The sequence below is a fragment of the Ahaetulla prasina genome, chromosome 4 (assembly GCF_028640845.1).
Source record: "Ahaetulla prasina isolate Xishuangbanna chromosome 4, ASM2864084v1, whole genome shotgun sequence".
NCBI classification, from domain to species: domain Eukaryota; kingdom Metazoa; phylum Chordata; class Lepidosauria; order Squamata; family Colubridae; genus Ahaetulla; species Ahaetulla prasina.
This window is the reverse complement of record NC_080542.1, coordinates 70,087,928-70,107,929: the sequence shown is the minus strand read 5'-3', so window position 1 is coordinate 70,107,929 and position 20,002 is coordinate 70,087,928. Positions and strand designations below refer to the sequence as shown.

The window sequence follows — 20,002 nt, the reverse complement described above, 5'->3', positions numbered from 1 at the left end:
CCCAATGGTTTTTGTAGTGTTTATAGAAATTTTTAAAGTTATTTTCATAAACAGAAATGTATGATAAACATAGGCAAGAAGCCTGGAAAATATTAGAAAAGCAAATACAAGAGGCTAGGATATTATAATGAATTAAATATAGTTTAAGGCTTCTCTACTTCCTGCTCCCTTGACACCAAATATAATATAATAGGACAGAGGGGGAAAAGGAAATATTCTACATGGATTTATTTCTCATCTTTTTTTTATAGAAATTCCAATTCCTTGGAGGAGGACAGGGAAGAATGGAGGCCACCTTTCATTTTATTAACAACCATTTTATAACAACCAGTATGTTAGACATACTGAATCAGGGAGTAAGGTCCCTGCTCCAATAGGGGCATGAATTTGGATCCCAGAACATAAGAATTTAAATTTTTCCAGATCAGCAAAACCTGTCCTAGAGAAACTCGCTGGCTACCAATCAAATTACTGTTTTGCAATGCTAAAAAGCAAAATGATTAATTTTCATTTATTAAAAAAATTAGCTTAGTGTGAGACTAATTTTCTGTTTTAGGCTGCTGTACTATTTTATTGCATACATTGCTTTTAAAAAAATTGATATGCCTTAGGATTAAACAGCACAATATTGAATAAATGCATAACTATTAAAATAAAGAACAGTGGCCTTCTGCAGAAAACTCAAGAATGAAACATTACATTTAGTTCTCATATTTTCCAGCAGAGGGTAGTATTATATAAAGAGTTGCCCCAGGTTTTAAAACCAATTGAAAACGAATACCAAGCTGATTCTGATTAATATAAGAATCACACAAAAAAGTGTTCTACACTCCACACCAAAATAAATAAAACCAATCACTACTATACTAGGTGAAAAAAGGCATATTTTGAGACATCTTCCTTACCTTTTCCAATGGGCAATGGGTGCTATTTTTCAAAAAAGGAAGTAAATTTGGCCGGTCGTATTCAGCATACAGGCTGATTTGTTTTTCATGATACTTTTGTCCTTTATGATGATCTCTCTTGAACAGTTTATGCAAATACTATAAACCAACCAAACATAAAACCATAAGAACTTGTAAGCTAGCCATCATCCCAAATGTGGATTTTAGAATAATAACTAATTCAGTTTTCCAATTTCCTTATGTATAAATCCCAAAAAACCCAACCCCTCAAAACAACCATCAGGCTAATCAAAACAATATTTCACTCTCCTTAGCCTTGCTAATTGATGCAAAGTTTGATTAAGAACAAGGTATAGTTTTGCTTAAATTTCTTTCTTATATCATAAATATAGATAGTCTTCAACTTACAACAGTTCATTTAGTGACCATTCAAAGTTGGTCATCACTGAAAAAAGTGACTTATGACCATTTTTCACACTTATGACTGTTACAGTTTTGCTTTACATTCAAATGCTTGATGACGGGTTCCTGTTTATGACAGTTGCAGTGTCCTGGGGTCATGTGATCCCCCTTTGTGACCTTCTGATAAGTATAGTCAATAGGAAACAGATTTGCTTAACAATGTGTTACTAATTTAACAACTGCAGTGATTCACTTAACAAATGTGGCAAGAAAAGTTATAAAGTGGGGCAAAACTCACTTAATAATTTTTTTACTTAGTAACATAAATTCTGGGCTCAATTGTGGTCATAAATTGAGGGCTACCTGTAAAGGGATGAGGAAAGTTCAAGGAAGCATCAGTCATGGGAAGTACACTATAGATTGAAGTTATTTTACTCTGTAATTGCTGAAAATTAGGAGGAGTCTGGAAGCATCTTTTCACAATAACAAATGTGTTAAAAGTGTGTGCTTTCATGAATGTTTATGCTAATTTCAGCAGATACAGATTCAGTCAAAACTGATATAAGATTTAAATTGGATGAGGTGGGAAGAAGGAAACAGGAAGGTTTCAAAGTTTCAGTTTTAAGTTACAAATCTTTTTTTTAAAATAATTTTTATTAAACATTTTTCAAAAAACAGAAGAATTTTTAACTATTTTTTCTCTTCAACAATTTTGCATCAGTGAACCATTTCTTAGTTATCTATTTTTTCTCCCTTATTTCAATGTATCCTTTATACCTATAATTCTAATATTACTTTATTTACATATATACATATAAATAACAGTGTACACTATTTCATTTCTACAATCTGCATTTTTTCTGTTTCCTCTTATTTGTTATTACATTTCTACTCCTATACCTTCCTTATCTGATCCTTCTTTGCCTTTTATCTTTCTCCTCTAACTATTCAAACCATTTCTGCCATACTATATAATAATGTTTCCTCTTTTTCTTGTATCTCCTTTGTAAGTTTGTCCATTTCTGTACATTCCAAAACTTTTCTAATCAAATTATCTTTGATGATTGGTATATTATTGTTTTTCCAATTCTGTGCATATATTATTCTTGCTGCTGTGATAATATGAATAATTAAATATTGTATTTTTTTTCATAAGACCCTGGGAGTATTCCTAATAAAAATATTTCTGGCTACATCTCTATATGTTGTTTGATTATCTCTTCTAATTGTAATCTAATTTTACTCCAATACTGTTTTGCTTTGTGGCACGTCCACTACATATGGTTGTGTGTTCCCCTTTGTTGTTTGCATTTCCAGCATGTTGATGGGGTATTGGGAAACATCTTAGCTAGTCTTGCTGGTGGCAAATGCCACCTATAGAAATTTTTTTTACATATTTTCTTTATAGGATACAAACAGTTTCAGTTTATAATTTTTATTCCATAATTTCTCCCATTTATCCAATTCATTGTTATATCCAAATTTTTTTTGCTCAAATTATCATATTCTTTAACTAAATAAAATTTAGTTCTTAAAAAATTAATTCTTTATTACATTCTTTAACCTCATCTTCCATTATATATCTTAATAAATAATTATATTTTTTAAAAATCAATTTATCTTCTGTGACTTGAAGAATTTTATCTAATTTGTGTATTTCTCTTTGGAATCCGTATTGTATTGAATCTGTCTTATATCTAGATTGAATTTGCATGTAAACACACCAATCAATGTCTGTACCCTGTTCTTTTAATTCTTGCCTTGTTTTCAATTCACCTTGACTATTTAGTAAATCCTTGTATCTTTTAATTTTATCAATGTCCAGTACATTCGGATAAATTAGCGCCTCCATTGTAGATAACCATTCTGGAATTTTATCGCAATGATTCTTTTTTATCTCTTGACTAATTTGTAGTGGTGCATCTCTAATTAACTGTCTCTGAAAGTAACTGTGTTATCTATTTTTTCCTTCCCATAAAAAATCATGCCACCCTCTATGTAAATTGTGCCCCCTAATGTTAGGATTTTTAATTTTTTTAATTCCATCCAGTCTTTGATCCAAATAAGTGTGGTTGCTTTGTAGTAAATTTCCCAATCTGGAAGTCCAAAATCTCCTCTTTAATCTTGTAATGATTATATTTTAATTCTTGATTTCCCCCCCTGTCAAATATAGTTCGCTGTTAATTTATTTAGATCTTTAAAGTTTTTTTTCCTAATTTTATGGGTACTACTTGAAACAAGAATAATATTTGTGGTAAAATGTTCCTTTTGATCGATGCTATTTTTCCTAAGAGGGATAATTGTAATTTTCTCCAAATTTTTCTTTATCTGTAGTATTAATTTATTATAGTTATCTTCTTTAATTGATGAACCTTTGTTAACCATATTCCTAAGTATTTTATTTTTTTAGTTGTTTGGATGCCCATTTTATCTTCTAATTCTTTCTCCTGATTCTTGGTGAAGTTTTTCATTAGTGCCTTTGATTTGAGTTTATTCATTTTAAGTCCTGCTACTTTTCCATATTCTATATGTGTTATTAATTTGGGTCCTATTTGTATTGGTTGTTCTAAAATGAAAACCAGATCGTCAGCAAAGGCTTGGACTTTACACTCTTCTTTTTTTATTTTCAATCCTTTTATTTCATTTTCACTTCTGATTTTAATTAACAATACTTCTAATGTTAGAATAAATAAGGGGGATAGGGGATGTCCTTGTCTCACTCCCTTTGTTATTGTGAATTGTTCGGTAGTGTCTCCATTTATTATTATCTTTACCATTTGAATTGAATATACTCTTTCTACCATGTTTACAAATTTATCTCCAAATTTCATACTTACTAATTGCAAAATAATAAATCTGCAATTTAAGTTATCAAAGGCTTTTTGGACATCCAAAAATATTAATGCCACTTGTTTGTCTGGGTTTGCCTCATAATATTCTAATACATCTATTATGGTTCTCGTGTTGTTTTATCATCTGCCTTTTTGGCAAAAAGCTGTTCTGGTCAGGATGGATATATTCATTTATTACTTTTTTTAATCTTTCCGAAACTATCAGTGTGAATAGTTTATAAACTGCATTTAATAGTGAAATGGGTCTATAGTTTTTGATTTGTTGTTCATCTGTATCTTCTTTTGGGATATGAGTAATAATGGCTTCTGTCCAAGAGTCAGGTATTCGGGCCTTCATAAGTGCTTCATTAAAAAATTTTAACAGTTTCATCTAGTGATTCTTGAAACGTCTTATATAATTCTGCCAGAACTCCATCTGGGCCTGGTAATTTTGTTATTTTTCTGTTTTTTTTCTTGCCTCCACTAATTCCGTCATGCTAATTGTCCCATTTAATATCTCCCTTTTTGTCTCCTCTAATTTGGCTATATTCAGTATTGTTTAATATATTCTCTTGGGGGTATAAGTTTTGGAAAAAACTTTTTGCTATTTTTTTTCTTCTCTTTTATAATGTATCTCTCCTTTCTCATCTTGTAACTGATGTATTATTTTTTTCACTTTTTCTTTTTTCAATTTGTATGCTAGCCATTGTCCCACTCTGTTTGCATGTTCCAAGTGGTTTTGCTTTCCTAGTTTAATTTTCTGTGCCATATCAGCTTGTGGAGGCCAAGTTTATCTTATGTCTTATTAAATTTCTTCTTTCTTTAATTTTTTTTATTCTGGGTTCCTTCTGTAAATCTAGCTCCAATTTTTTTAGTTCTTCTTGCAAATTATCTTGTTCATGTTTTTGTTGTTGTTGTTTCTTTTCACAGTATATGCAATTGTAAGCCCTCAAATATATGCTTTTGCAGTGTCCCATAAATTTTGGAGAGATGTTTCTTCTTTTGTATTTATCCTAAAAAATATATTCATTTATTTTCTATCATTTGTATGTATTCCTTCTCTTTTAATATTTCTCTGTTCAGCATCCTCTCTTTCTTTTCTTCTAGCCTTTCCATATCACCCTTAATGGATTATGGTCTGCCCATATGTTTGTTATTATTTCCACTTCTGTTTCCTTTCTAAGTTCTGGCATTATCCATACCATATCTATCCCAGACCATAATTCGTGTGGATTTGAATAGAATGTATACTGGTTTTTTTCCTTGTTTATTTCTCTCCATGTATCATGTAAACACAGTTTGTGTGTCATTTCATGAAATGTATCTGGTAAAGTCTTTTTCTTTGTCTTATTTTTCTTATTGCTTTGATAATCTTTTTTAACATCCATCATCGTGTTAAAGTCTCCAATTAAGCATATGTTTTCATATTCTAATTCTCTTATTTTGTTGTGTATCTTTCTATAAAATTCATTTTGATTATCATTTGGTGCGTATATTGAGATCAATAATATTGTTTTTTGTTCTGTTCCTATTTTGATCATTAAAATTCTTCCCTCCTCATCTGTGTTTTTTTTAATATATATACTGTGATTCCTCTTTTTGTGTGTGTGTTAATGATGTGTAAAGTTTGCCTATTCTTGGATATTCTAATAACTTTCTGTGCTGTTTCTTGATGTGTACTTCTTGTAAATTTATAATGTCCATATCTAATTTTTGTAGTTCCGTGAATGTCTGAGTTCTCTTAGCTGGTGAATTTAGACCATTTATATTTATTGAGATCCTCCATTATTTATTTCTTCCTCCATATTCTTTCTAATTTATTCATAGTTCTTAATCTTCTTGTATTTCTTGTTTCTCTTTGCATTTTTCCTCTTCCTCCTTCTCTATTTGTTCCTTTTCCTGTTTCCTCTTTTCTTCCTGTTCCCTGTCATTTTCCTCTGTTTGGTATTCTTCCTGGCTCTTGCTCTAACTTCATCTCTACTCTCTTGTTCTTCTTCTAATGCAAAATGATGTTCAAAAAATTATTGAGCCTTATCTAGTGTATCTATCTTGAATTTTTTCTCCTGCCAGGAGACCAGGATACCTTCTGGTATTTTTTTTTGTTTGTTTACATTTATACCCCGCCCTTTTCCGAAGACTCAGGGCGGCTTACAGTGTATAAGGCAATAGTCTCATTCTATTTGTATATTTTTACAAAGTCAACTTATTGCCCCCCCAACAATCTGGGTCCTCATTTTACCTACCTTATAAAGGATGGAAGGCTGAGTCAACCTTGGGCCGGGCTCGAACCTGCAGTAATTGCAGGCTTTGTGTTCTTAATAACAGGCTTTACCAGCCTGTGCTATTCACCGGCTATTAACCATCAGAACATACATTATATTTATGTAGTTGTGATGTCAGGAATTGATAATTTTTTCTTTGGTCTCTCACTCATCTTGGGATTTGTTTAAGGGTTATTATTTCCTTTCCTTCATATAATATAATATCGATTCTTCCCTCCTTTTTAAATATATTTCTACTTTTATTGTTTTTTTAAAAAAATCTAACGTGTATTTCTTTTGGCAGCTTGTGCCTGTGTGCATAACTTCCCTCCTTTTTAAATATATTTCTATTTTTATTATTTATTTATTTTTTAAAAATCTAACGTGTATTTCTTTTGGCAGCTTGTGCCTGCATGCATAACTTACAGTGTACATACACTGTACACTTGTCAATGTTGCTCTGTATGTCTTGTTTGTCTCTTTGTACTGCCTCTGCTCAGATTTCTGATATAATCTACCCTAAATCGTCTTCTTTATTTTCTGTAATGTTTTGAAATCTGAGGTAGAAGGATGCTTTCTCCATCTCCAGAAATACTATTGATTCTTCTAAGTCTGTTAGTTGTCATATATTTTTGTTCCAATGTTTCTATTTTTTTATTTGTTTGTTTCATTTTTGACTCTACTGTTTGGATCCTTTGTTCATTTTTGAAGATGTTTTGTTGAATTTTTTTCTATTTCATCATCCATTTTTAAAAATATCTTCTTTCATTTCTCCCATGTTGGATTTAAGGTCTTCGTGATTCTTTTTTCTCTTTGTGATTGTCTGCAATGGCTTCCTGTGTTTTAGTCATTGCCTCTTGTATCATTAGTAACATGGTTTAGATGCTTTGTATATTTGTTGTTGAGTCTGCTTTATCTGTTCCAAGCATACTTTCTATTGAACATTGATGTGCTGGTGAAATTGTAGTAGGTGTGGGGTTTGGGGCCGTTTTCTTACTTATTTTGGTTACTGTTGTTATGCTTGTGCTTGTCATTTTTCCTATTCGAAGTAAATTTTTCCAAAATATAATATAATACATTAGTTGTGGAGATATTAAATGTATTAGATATAAAGATTTTTTTTCTGTTCTTTTCTCTCCCCCCCTCAAATCTCTACCATTATATAATTTTTAAGATTAATCTATACAATGTTAGTATTAATTTCCTAAATATAGATATAATTGTGAGATAATATATACACTGAGGATATAGCTATAGATCTGTAAGTCTAAAAGAGTATATATTATACTATATTTCTTAAATCCTTATTTTCTATATTCTATATAGTTACTTAAGACTAGTGTGTTGGAAGATTTTGAGTTGAGAGATGTTTGAAGACTACGGAACCTGGAGGAAAGAGACTATACTTTTTTTCCTGATAGGCATCGATCTTTTTCACGTATTGATTTTATATTAACTTCTAATGATTTGCTTTCTAGGATGAAGAAAACTAAGATATTTCCAAGATGTTTGTCTGATCATAGTCCTGTTTGGATGGAACTGCAATATGGAAAAGAAGGCAGAAGAACATGGAGATTAAATGAAAATTTGTTTAGATATCAGGATAATGTAAATCAATGTAAAAAGCAGATGAAAGAATTTTTTGATTATAATTTGAATAAGGAAACATCGATAGAAATGGTTTGGGATGCCAGTAAAGCATTTATGAGAGGTGTATTAATATATATTAATAATAGACAGAGAAATAAGCAACAAAGACAGCGTAGGTATCTAGAAGAGGAAATTTATAAGAAGCAACAATTATTAATACATAATCCGCATGATCAAAAACTTAAAGATGCAATAAAGTTATTACAGAGTCAATTTAATACGATAATGGCTGATCAGGTGGCAACAAATATACAATATGCCAAACATAATACTTTTTGTAATGCAAATAGACCTGGTAGGTGGTTAGCATACATTTTAAGAAAAAAACAAAAACAACGCACTATAGAAAAAAATAATATAAAGGTAAAGAGAGATATCAACAGGATAAAATTAAAAAAGCTTTCTTAGAATATTACACAAATTTATACCTTAAAGATAATATATTGAACAGGGATATTGATAATTGTTTGAAGGAATATAAGGTTAAAAATTTAACTTTAGAACAAAGGGAAGAATTGAACGGGCCTATAACTTCTGAAGAAATTATTTTGGTAATTAAACAATTAAAAATGGGGAAAACTCCTGATACGGATGGAGTTAAGTAAGTAAGTTATTATAGGAATTTACAGGATGAGATGTTAGGTCCACTTAAGGAATTATTTAATCAGATACAATTAGGAGGGGGAATTCCCCCCTCATGGAGAACTTCTTTTATTTTATTGATACCAAAAGAGGAACAGGATTGTTCTAAACCTGGGAATTATAGACCAATTTCACTTTTAAATAATGATTATAAGATTTTTGTTAAAATAATAGCTAACAGATTAATGTTAATTTTACAGCGAAGAATTCATACTGATCAATCTGGATTTATAAAAGGGAGACAGATGAGGAATAATGTTAGGCAGATTGTTAATTTATTGGAGTATTTTAGAAAAGAAAAATTTTATTCCAGCAGCATTTATTTTTCTCGATGCGGAGAAAGCTTTTGATCGATTGCATTGGGATTTTTTATTTAAATTAATGCAATTAAAGATGCAATTTGGAGATTGTTTTGTAAGAATAATTAGGGCAATTTATGGAGAGCAAACAGCCCAGATTATAATTAATGATAGCTTAACAGAACCTTTTAAGATTGTGAAAGGAACAAGACAGGGATGTCCTTTATCACCATTATTATTTATTTTAACTCTAGAGCCATTATTGGATAAAATACGAGAAGTAAAGGAGATAGAGGGAATTAAAGTTAGACAACATGAACATAAACTGAGAGCTTTTGCAGATGACTTGGTGATTACTTTAACAAATACCATAAACTCAAATTTATCTCTGTTGGAAATAATTGATCGATATGGGAAGGTTTCAGGGTTTAAGGTAAATCAGAATAAAACAAAAGTGATAATAAAAAATATGGCCAGACAATAGAAAGAAAAATTAGAGGAAATAACAGGATTTGAAATTGTAAAAAAGGTTAAATATTTAGGGGTTTATATTACATTATCAAATGTGAAATTGTATAAGAATAATTATGAGATTTTATGGCAAAAAGTTCAGAAGGAGATGATTGTTTGGAAAAAATTGCAACTATCGTTGCTGGGGAGAATAGCTGCTATCAAATTATAAGGTTCCTATGTGGACGAGTCCTAGACATACAATAGAGAATATAAATATAGAACAGAATCAGGAAATGATTACATATAAAGATCTTTTGTATACTGAAAGAGGTAATTTGCAAGTAAAATCTCTGCGCGTATTAAAAGAAGGGAAAATTTATACTTGGTTTCAATATGAGCAACTATGTGCTAGATGGAAGGAAGATCAGAAAATTGGTATAGTGCAGAATGAGGAAAATTTGGTAAAGCAAATTAGAAATCAGTCTCAGGAGCATATAAAGAGATTGTATAATGTGTTACTTGAAATAGATTCTGAAAGGGATTTGATAAAGGACTGTATGATAAAGTGGGCACAAAATTTTCAGGAGCCAATATTATTGGAAATTTGGGAAAAAATTTGGGTTAGAAATGTTAAATTCACGCAGGCACAGAATTTAAGGGAAAAAATTTATAAAATATTTTATAGATGGCATTTAGATCCTAAGAAACTATCGTGTATGTATCCAGATATGCAAGCAAAATGTTGGAGATGTAATTGTGATGACGCTACATATTTTCATATTTGGTGGACTTGTAAGGATATTAAGGCCTTTTGGATAAAAATTTGGTGGATTTTACAAAATGTTCTGAAAAAGAAGATAAAGTTCCTGCCGCAATTTTTTCTGCTGGGAATTATTACGGACTGTACAGTAATTGAGACTAAATTGATTTTAAATCTAATAACAGCGGCAAGATTATTGATAGGGCAGTACTGGAAGAAAAAAGAAGTATCTACAATAGAAGAATGGATATTGAAAGTTGCCAATTTGGCTGAGATGGCAAAAATCTCAGCCTTTTTGAAAGACAATACGCAAGAAAGATACTTAAAGGAATGGAAAAAATGGATTGACTTCAAAATAGATATCAGACTAAGAGTTATCAGACTGCCTTTGAACGATTAGGATGTATGATTTCTGATTGTTTTGGGGGAATTTAGGAACTGATGAGAATTGTAGGAGTATAATTGAGTTGGGAGGGAAATTTTTTTAGCATATATTTGTTTTATTTTTAACTATACCTTGTGTTTGTTCTGGGAAGTCGGGAGGGGGGGGAGGGGGGTTTGTGAAGGGAGGGGGAAGGGGGAAAATATTTTTCAATTAAAAAAAAAAAGAGTAGTGTGTTGGAACACTAGTCTTCCCCATCCCAATGATTTATGATGTGATGAACTAAGCTTCTATATTAGCCAGAATAACTATCTGAATAATGAACCATTTGAAGGATTAGGGAAGAATGGTCTGTGCTATAACTGGCTAATGTTTTATGGAATTTAATAAGCAGAAAAACTGGCAGCAACTTAGGCTTATCCACAATATATTAAGCAGAATCATATCTGGTTAAGATTTTGAGATCAATATAAAATGCCAGATTCATTAGGGGAAATTTAAAAAAATCCAGAAGTCAGTCAATTACAAATGGACATTACGTTGTTGACAAGAAAACAGCATGGACGCTTCCTGGTTGGCTCCGTTGGCAATGGAGGTGATCTTTCTGGTCACCAACCTCTGGATCATGTTGGACTGCTAAGACAGCGACAATCAGCTGTCCAGCAGTTCGGAAACCCCCCTCTTCGGGAGAAGAAGCGGTGGTGAGCAAAAAGAAGCAGAGGTAGAGCTTCCCTAGAGCTCCTGGAAGATACCAGGGGGCTCGAAGGGTTAAGCCCCCTCAGAACTTCAAAGTGCTCCAGATCTGAGGCTTTTTTTCTGCTCCGGCAGACCTAATTGCCGCGACCAACTTCCGGGACCAATTTTAACTTAAAGAAGATAATACCGGACTGAACAGAAACAGGAGAGCTCTAATTATAAAAGCAAGTAATCAATCAATTCCCTGTTATTTTTTTTTTTTTAAGTTTTGGATTTGACTTCAAAGTGAAAATGGCGATCGTTCTTTAATGAGCTACGCAGTTGAAAACGAAAGTGTTACAATTCTCTGTCTGCTGTTTATTGCTGAAGGCCAGCTGGAAATTTTTTTTAAACATTGTAATGAGAAGGGAGAAGAGATCGAGATATTGAGACTGATTTAAAAAAAAAAAAAGACTTAAAAGGTTTATACGTAATATTAGCCGGGACCAATTTTAACTTAAAGAAGATAATACCGGACTGAACAGAAACAGGAGAGCTCTAATTATAAAAGCAAGTAATCAATCAATTCCCTGTTATTTTTTTTTTAAAGTTTTGGATCTGACTTCAAAGTGAAAATGGCGATCGTTCTTTAATGAGCTACATAGTTGAAAACGAAAGTGTTACAAGTCTCACTGTCTGTTGTTTATTGCTGAGGCCAGCTGGAAATTTTTTTTTTTTTAAACATTGTAATGAGAAGGGAGAAGAGATACTGAGACTGGAGAAAAAAAAAAGACTTAAAAGGTTTATACGTAATATTAAGTTAAAGAGAAATTTTAAGAGATGGCAGCAAAACAATTAAAGTCAACTGCTACAAAAACTCCAGGAACATTAACACCAGGAGTCTCTCCAGCACATACAGCAGATACAAAATCACTAAATTTGGAAGCACTTCAGGATAACCTGAAAGAATTTATGAAAGAATCTCTTAACGATGCTATGAATTGGGAAACTTCCCAGATAGAGGATAAGTTTAAATTAATTACAGAAGAAATGTCAGAGATGAAAAAACAGACAATTGGAGAATGGATTAGTAAAGTATCAAATTTAGCAGAAATGGCAAAAATTTCTGCCTACTTGAAAGACTGTACACAAGAAAAATATATATTGGAATGGAGGAAGTGGATTGATTATATTCAAAATAAGTATCAGATTAAAAAATATCAATTAGTTTTTGAGTGAAGTTAGGAATTATTATGTATTAGTTTAAGAAAGAAGGGAATTGATAGTGTGATGGTGTGAAATGGAATATGTTTTATGTTATATTTTAGATTATGTTTGTTAGTTACAATACCCTGTATTCTGTTCTGGGAAGTCTCGGGGAAGGAGGCGGGAAGGGAAGACTATAAATTGATTGGTTGCCATTGTACAGGAATAATGGTAGAATTAAACAAGTTGGAATGGTGTAATGTCGGGACTGCTCGGCAAACACTCCCGAAGGAAAGGGTAAGGAAAGAGGAGTAAAGAAGTAAGAAAGTAGGTAGGTAGGTGGGTAGGGAGGAAAGAAGGGAGGGAGAAGAAAGGATAGGAGGAGGAGAAGAAGGAGAAGATAGAGGGTTAGAAAGGATGGTAGTGAGAAGTGGGAAAGAGGAGGGGAAGTAGGAAAGCGAGGAGAAGGTGGTGGGGGAAGTTTAAGAAGGATGAGAAGGGAAGAAAGGATTAAAGGGGGGAGTGGCAGTCGAGCAGCCCTGACTGAGTATAATTTGAGTATAGGACTGATTGTTGGATAAGTCATTGTATTGTACACTGGTCAAATTGTGGGAATTATTATGGAAAAATAAAAAAATTTTGCAAAAAAAAAAGAAAAGAAAACAGCATGGACATTTTCAGGAACTAAACTTTACATGAGGGTTTCCCAATTAGGCACTATAATGTGATAAAATTAGCATAATTTATGTCAGACAGACCCCAGTGGGTTCTCTTGGTTAACCATGTGTTTTTCTTTAATAAGTGTGGTTGAATTTCTATCTTTAAAGTATTCTATACCATTATAGTACCTCTGTTGCTACAATTGAACTATACAGTTGTGCCACTGTATAGAAGCATTTATGCTCTTATATGTTAAGAAAAGAACAAACTAATATACTTACCACATGCTGCAATTCAGGCCTATCTTTTAATTCTTCCACAACTTTATCAATCTAAACGAAGAACATTAAGATTTAAGACTTGATTATTTTTGTGGCAAATTACTTAGATATTATTTATAAGGTGATGGGGCAATCATCCAACAATAACATAATTAGATACTGAAACTCACTGAGATTTTGTCTTCATTATCCAAAAACATGTCAACGGCTTTCTAAAGGAAAAAAGAAGTCCGTGATAGTGAACAGATAGACAAGAATCAAAATGTTAACTATTTACAAACATCTACAGATTCTGACAAGCTGTGTTGAAGAAAAATGACATAGCTGTGCCATAATAGTAGTCACACACACCCAGGAAGAATGGTACAAATACTGAAGCAAAATTAGATGGTAAAGATAGGATTCTATTACTGCTTAAGGAGAGCCAGTTTGATGTAATAAACTGACACTAAACTAGAAAGCAAGATATTGTGAGTTATAGTCCTGGTTTAGGCACAAAGCCAGGTGCAAGATCTCGGGTCCTTAGGTCTCTCTCAGCGCTTGGAAGAAAGCAAGGGCAAACCACTTTCAAAAATCTTGTCAAGAAAAACATAGATACATGTCCAGACAGTTGCCAGGAGTAAAGATCGTCATCCATCCATGAAAAAACAACCCACCATCAATTGTGGCCTACAGTTAAAATTTCTGAGTTCTGAAGTTCACTACGAGTTCACATAGCTGATGCTTGATAGCAATAAAAAACCTGGTTCATACAACCAAAATCAGCCACTAAAGAAAATACTTAGGAAAGATGAATGGTACTATGTTTCCCTGAAAATATTTTTTCCCTCCAAAAGAGGCATGAGGGTTTATTTTGGGGGGATGTCTTATTTTTTCCATGTACAGGAGGCCGTGAGCGCGGGGGCTGATGGGAGTGGGAGCATTACTACCGCCGGCCCTGTCCTCTCTGTCCTACCATCTGCTTGCCTGCGGGCACAAATGGCCAAGCTCTCAGCTTGTCCCAGCCTTTGCCCGTCCTGCCTGTTGGACTTGCTATGTCTGGAACACTTCTTGGCCGCTGGCTGCCCGTACTGCTGCTGCCTTGCAGGAGTTCTTTGCCCTCCTGGCAGTGCTGCTCTTGGCCACCCTGCTGGGCTACTCCTGCCTAGCACGGGGTAAGTTGGTCCAGATTTATGACCTCTGGAACAGCCTCCTGCCTCTGATAGAGTCGAACCACCCATGCTGCCTCACCCGCCACCACTTTTGAGCTGATGAACACCAGCCTGCATGCCTACTTGGTGCTGGAGGCATTGGGCAATGGGTTGAGATCAGCACTCTTTGGGTACTGCCCTGGTGGGCACTGAAGCTCTTGTGCTGGCTGTGCAAGGTGGGTGTGGGGCTGCCCCTCAGCCTGTATCTCACCCGTGGCTGCTCTGCAGCTGGCTGCTGCTGCTTCTGCCTCGCCTTCCACCTGGTCTGGCCTGGCACCAAGCCCCAGCTGCTATCCAGTACCTCCTGCTGGAGCTGCCTCATGCATTCTGCAGGCTGGGCGGCATGCCCTTCCCTTGGCCTGCATGGCTTCAGTATGTGGTAGGCAGAGGGAGGCAGCTCTACTCCCTCAACACTTGCCTTGCCTCACTGTGTGGTAGCAACACTGGCCCATTAGATGGGCCGGGTGAAAGAGGAGGTGGCAGCATCAGCTGTGGTCTCAGGTGAAGTAGAGGTTGAAGGGGTTGCCCCACGCCTGCCTCGCATAACTGGAAAAAGAGCTTCACCATCCACCGGGGTCAGGGTCTGAAGTGTGACGGGCTCAGCCCATAGCCTGGCACCTGCAGCATAGGCTGGCACTCAGCAGCCTGAAGGTGTCGACGGGTGAGGTGGCATGGGCAATGTGGCTCCACTGTTGACTGCTGGCAGAAGGGCCCTGGCAGGCTGATGGTGTGTGTGTATGTGCTCCAGTGGTAATAGGTCTGGGCCGACTCACCTTGCACCAGGCAGGAGCGGTCCAGCAGGGTGGCCGAGAGCAGCATTGTCAGGAGGGCAAAGAGCACCTGCAAGGCCAGAAATAAGCTCTGTGTTTTGGAAGGGGGAAGGTGTGTAGCTCCTCCTTCCGGAGGCCCAGGCTGATGGGAGGCATTAGCTGGTGCCCTGGAGAAAGAGGAGATGCACTCAGGCATCCTGTCCATGCCATATGTCTGCTTGCCACCCTCCTCCACCTTGTCCTTGTTGTTGCTGGGGATCACGAGTGTCTCTTCCAGCTGTGGCCTGGACACTGCTTCTGTTGAAGGTAAGGCAAGGGTTGCTGGGGGTGGATAGCCAGGTTGGGCCTTTTCTAGCATGCTTCTCTGTCACCTGTAGAACCTGAGGAAAAGGAATCAAGGCACGTGGGAGCCCAGGCATGGGCAGGTGGTCCTGCATGGCCCCTGCCGAAGCAGGACCCACCCAAACAGTGACGGGAGATCTGGCTTCTCCACGCTTAGATGGGGCCAAGCAGAGCAGGCCCAGGCCATCTGCTTTGCTCCAATGGAGCCTCTGCCACTGACCATGGGAAAGGAGATGAGTCAACAGCCGCCGCTGTGGACAACCGCTGCAGGCCAAGTGGAGGGCTTGCTGTAGCTGGCGGAGGGGGGACTGCTAAGCATAACCCCTCCCTGGGAAGGGACAGAAGAGCCCCAAACAAAATCTATGAGCTCTGGTGGCCTGAACGCTTGCTGCTTCCTGTGCTGGCCATGCCTCCTGCCCCAACTCCCGCTGGTGATGTCTTAACTAGGGCTTATTTTGAGGGTTGGGCTTATATTATGAGCAGCATGAAAAATCATGCTAGGGCTTATTTTCTGGGTAGGTTTTTTCAGGGAAACACAGTAGTAAATTTCAGCCTAAGATGCTGGCTAGCATTTCTAGAAGCAGTTTCAAAGCAAATGCAAACAAACTTTATCTTTGAAAAGAACTGTACTTACAAACACAATATTGCATTTTAGTATAGTACAGTACTTAAAAAGACGCAGAGCAGTTCTTACAAACAGAGCAGTTCTACTATAGTGTAGAAATCACCCCCACCCCTCCAGAAGTTTGAAGTATTTTGGGAAATATTAAAAAGGCAGAATATTATATATTCTAATGGAGAAGCATGTTTTTTTTTAAAAAGACAGAAAGCAGACTCAGTCTTTCTTAATAGCTCCGCCCCAGCAGATATTTTTTTAATATCTTTAAGAAAGATCATTAAGAAAAACTGGGCCAGCCTATCTATAAAACAAAAGACCTTCAGCTCCAGGGTGATGGAATTAAGAACAGGATATGATCCTTCAGGACATAGTAAGATTAACCCACTACCATTTAGAAGAAGACACAGAGCTCATTACATTACACAACCTCCTAAGGGTATTTCAGTCATTGCATCATTTTAAAGCAGTCCAAATTTCAACCAAACTTGGGAACTCAGACAAACACCTAGGATTTGCTGGCTCTTTTGCCTATAGAGCCAGCTATGACATCTATATAATTCCTACATGACCCCCCTGTCCCAGGAATCTGACAACAGCAAATAGAATACATCTTCTTGCACAGGAACAGGAAGCTCGTGTAAAGAAGGTATAAAAGCCCCCCACTCTCAACTCCATTTTGTCAGCTGCCCAGCACCACAAACCCATGTGGTTCTGCTTCATCATTAAACCATCTTTCCAATCAGCCTCCATATTTCCAGTGTCTTTCTCCTAGCTTGGAAATGGACCAGATGGATATTTCTTTCAACAATAGAGTAACAAAAAATAATATTTTAAATATTTACAAGAGCAATTTTAGCAGTCTAGTTCTCAAGCCCAGTCAGCAGCTGATCCTATACACAGCACCCCAAAAAAAACCTTGGAGCCGGGCTGACTGCAAAGATCAGCAGATCTTGTTTGGCCATGTGACCAGGGACAAAAAAACCCCTGTCAGCTTCTGGAAATTGCATCGTAACCCTGAGCAGCTCAGGCAAGACAGAGTTAAAAGTGGCGGCTGATACAGCAGTGACTGAATCCAAGTCACATGGCTACAGAGACCTGTTTTTTTAATCATAGTTTTGAATTTCTAATATAAGTACCATTCACCGAAGGAAACCTCATATCCGGGGGATTACCTGTATAAACTTTTACCAGTGCTAAAGAGAGAGACTGGGAGCTATATTAAGAACACCAAATTTAGGAAGACTGTGTTTATTGAAAAAAATCACTGTAATCTGACATTTCTGTCACTTGAATTCAGCTATCTTAATTCTCTCAGGAGTAGCAATATTGGGGAGGGAATGGAAAGTCTGCAGAAAAACCAGAGTTGTTATCTCTTGAATCAAGTTATAATAGAAGAATGTTTACAAACAGATTAGCCAACAGCAAAAAGAACAGAATGAAAAGATTCATGCTGCATCTGTGTGCTAAATTAAAATGTTTTCCTCACCATTAAACAATTTGGATCACTATCCCTCATGTTCATTTGAAAATATTGGATTCTTTAAGAAAATGCTTATTGTTTAAAATTGTTTGTGGACTAGGCTATATTTTTTACCAACAATTATGGATTAAAATCAGAAAAATGAAGCATCTTCTCCCAATATAATATTATGTCCTTTTCCTTAACCCAATGCAGCTTTTCCACTTCTAAAATATTTTTTAAAAAGCAAGCATTATTGTTAGTAACAATTATGTGACTGTATAGCTAATCTACCCTTCTCAGATATCATAATAAAAAGTTCAGGTTGTTAAACTCAGTTTATTTTTAAAGCATTCTCAAAGAGAAAAAAAATGTTAACACATAACTTGAAATCCATCATACCTCTGAATCAAACTCCATTAGTAGAACAATTTTGTCCCTGATGGAACTGAAAAGATTGTGTTTGTGGATCAGCTGGAAAACATCTTTATGTCTCAGTGTGAGGTAAATTTCAAGGGCCTTTCTATAGCGTTGGTCATAGGTGTACCTAATGAGAAAGATCATGTGTTATGAATAGACCCACATTTCAAGAAAGCAATCCAACAGCACAGAAATCATTTGGCTAAAACATCCCATAGTTATTTGGAATAATAGAAAACATTTTCTGACTACATGTATTAGAAAAGTAATAGGATATCACTTTTTCCTTCAATTTTCTTCAGACCCTCAAGGGTCTTTAGTCTTTCTGATTAAGATATGCTTCAAGGATAGTAAAAACCTTAAATAGTGCAGGCCAACCTGGGGTATTGTTAAGGATGTATGTATTCAGGCATTCCTGAGAATAACACAAAATAGACAGACATTACTGTGTAAAAACTTAAGAAAATGAAACACTTTTGAAAAACAGCTTGCTTCAAGCCTCAAATAACTTGAATATAAATGAAAGAAAAACTGCAATCCGGAATATTTGGTTTTTTTGTACCATGATTTCTGTGCTGTGATTTTAATGATATTTTCAACAGTAATCCCTCTCTCTGAATCCGTTTAATTCTTTATTAAAACTTCACTGACAGCATTTTCCCCATTAATTTTTTTATTTTAATATTTAAAATAATTAAAACACTTAGATACTTTTTTATCTGTCTGTCTGTCTGTCTGTGTATCATAAAATACAGTTTTCACTATATCAAGAATTTTATTCAATGTTCTTAAAACAACTTCTAGATACAATTATTTCAGATATAGTGCAAATGGGAAAGGAGGTGAAGATGGAGTGTGGCTCTTATTTTTCTCCCTCTCAGTTTTCCTGGAGCTGAATCTACATATTTCTCACTGAGCCTTAAAAAAAAACCTCAGAATAATCCCATAACTGAACATATGTTTCCAGCACAAGTAACCAAGAGTTAGTGGCCAAGGCAGTCTAAAAGTCAAGTTGAAAAATATGAAGAGAAGAGGTTTTGGGAGATTCTGCTCAACAGAATCTCTCAATACTCAATAAGGTACTAAAGTCAGATATTAAGGCTGATACAGCATGAATAATTCATGAACGTGGATTGCATGAAAAAAGAAGCAAGATACCACATTCTGATATTTTGGAGCATCCAAATAACATTTCTCTTCCTTGCCTTATACATTTTATACATGAAAAATTAAAGTACAATAATACTATCTCTTAAATAATATTGCTGTTGATGTAAATCTTTTCAAATGAAATTTCTAGTAAAATATTTGAACTTTGTCCCCCACTCACAAAAGTAGAGATGGGAAGAAGTCAAATTAGTTTTATGTGGAAAAACATATTTAAAATTCTGATTATACAAGGAAAGAACAGCAACTGGTTATTTAGATGTTAGTCAATTGTGGGTATCATTCAAATTCCTGAGTCAACGGACTTACAATTCTGCTAGAGTTTTCAGCAATGTCCTGTTCTGTGGATCTTTCTTCAGATGGTCCAATACAGCATGGACAATGATTGGATTGTTGTACAGGTTCCCAGGCCATTCTTTAATCAATGTTGCAAAACCCTTAAAATAATTGAAAACATGGGGTTATTTTAAATGTTGTATATACCCATTCATTGAGAGTGATTCCATCTTTTCCTTTTGTTCATTGCTCAATTTGGAAAAAGGATTGTCTTTAAAAAAATTGAAAGCCTATATAATAGTTGAAGAAAGAGATGGCTTATTGAGGCATATGGATAAACATTTGATAAGTG

The 20,002-nt window shown here is 35.2% G+C and overlaps 1 protein-coding gene across 4 annotated transcripts in view; it reads right to left on the bottom strand.

Annotated features, from left to right (window-relative positions):
- Positions 1-20,002, bottom strand: part of VPS41 (VPS41 subunit of HOPS complex) — a 259,609-nt gene that overhangs the window by 23,124 nt on the left and 216,483 nt on the right. For all 4 annotated transcript variants that reach the window (XM_058179680.1, XM_058179681.1, XM_058179683.1 and 1 more), the window contains 5 exons: positions 19,684-19,811; positions 18,190-18,334; positions 13,578-13,619; positions 13,408-13,458; positions 906-1,043 (listed from right to left, as the gene is read on the bottom strand). In XM_058179680.1, coding sequence (XP_058035663.1) covers positions 906-1,043; positions 13,408-13,458; positions 13,578-13,619; positions 18,190-18,334; positions 19,684-19,811 — 504 coding nt within the window. The remainder of the gene's footprint in view (positions 1-905; positions 1,044-13,407; positions 13,459-13,577; positions 13,620-18,189; positions 18,335-19,683; positions 19,812-20,002) is intronic.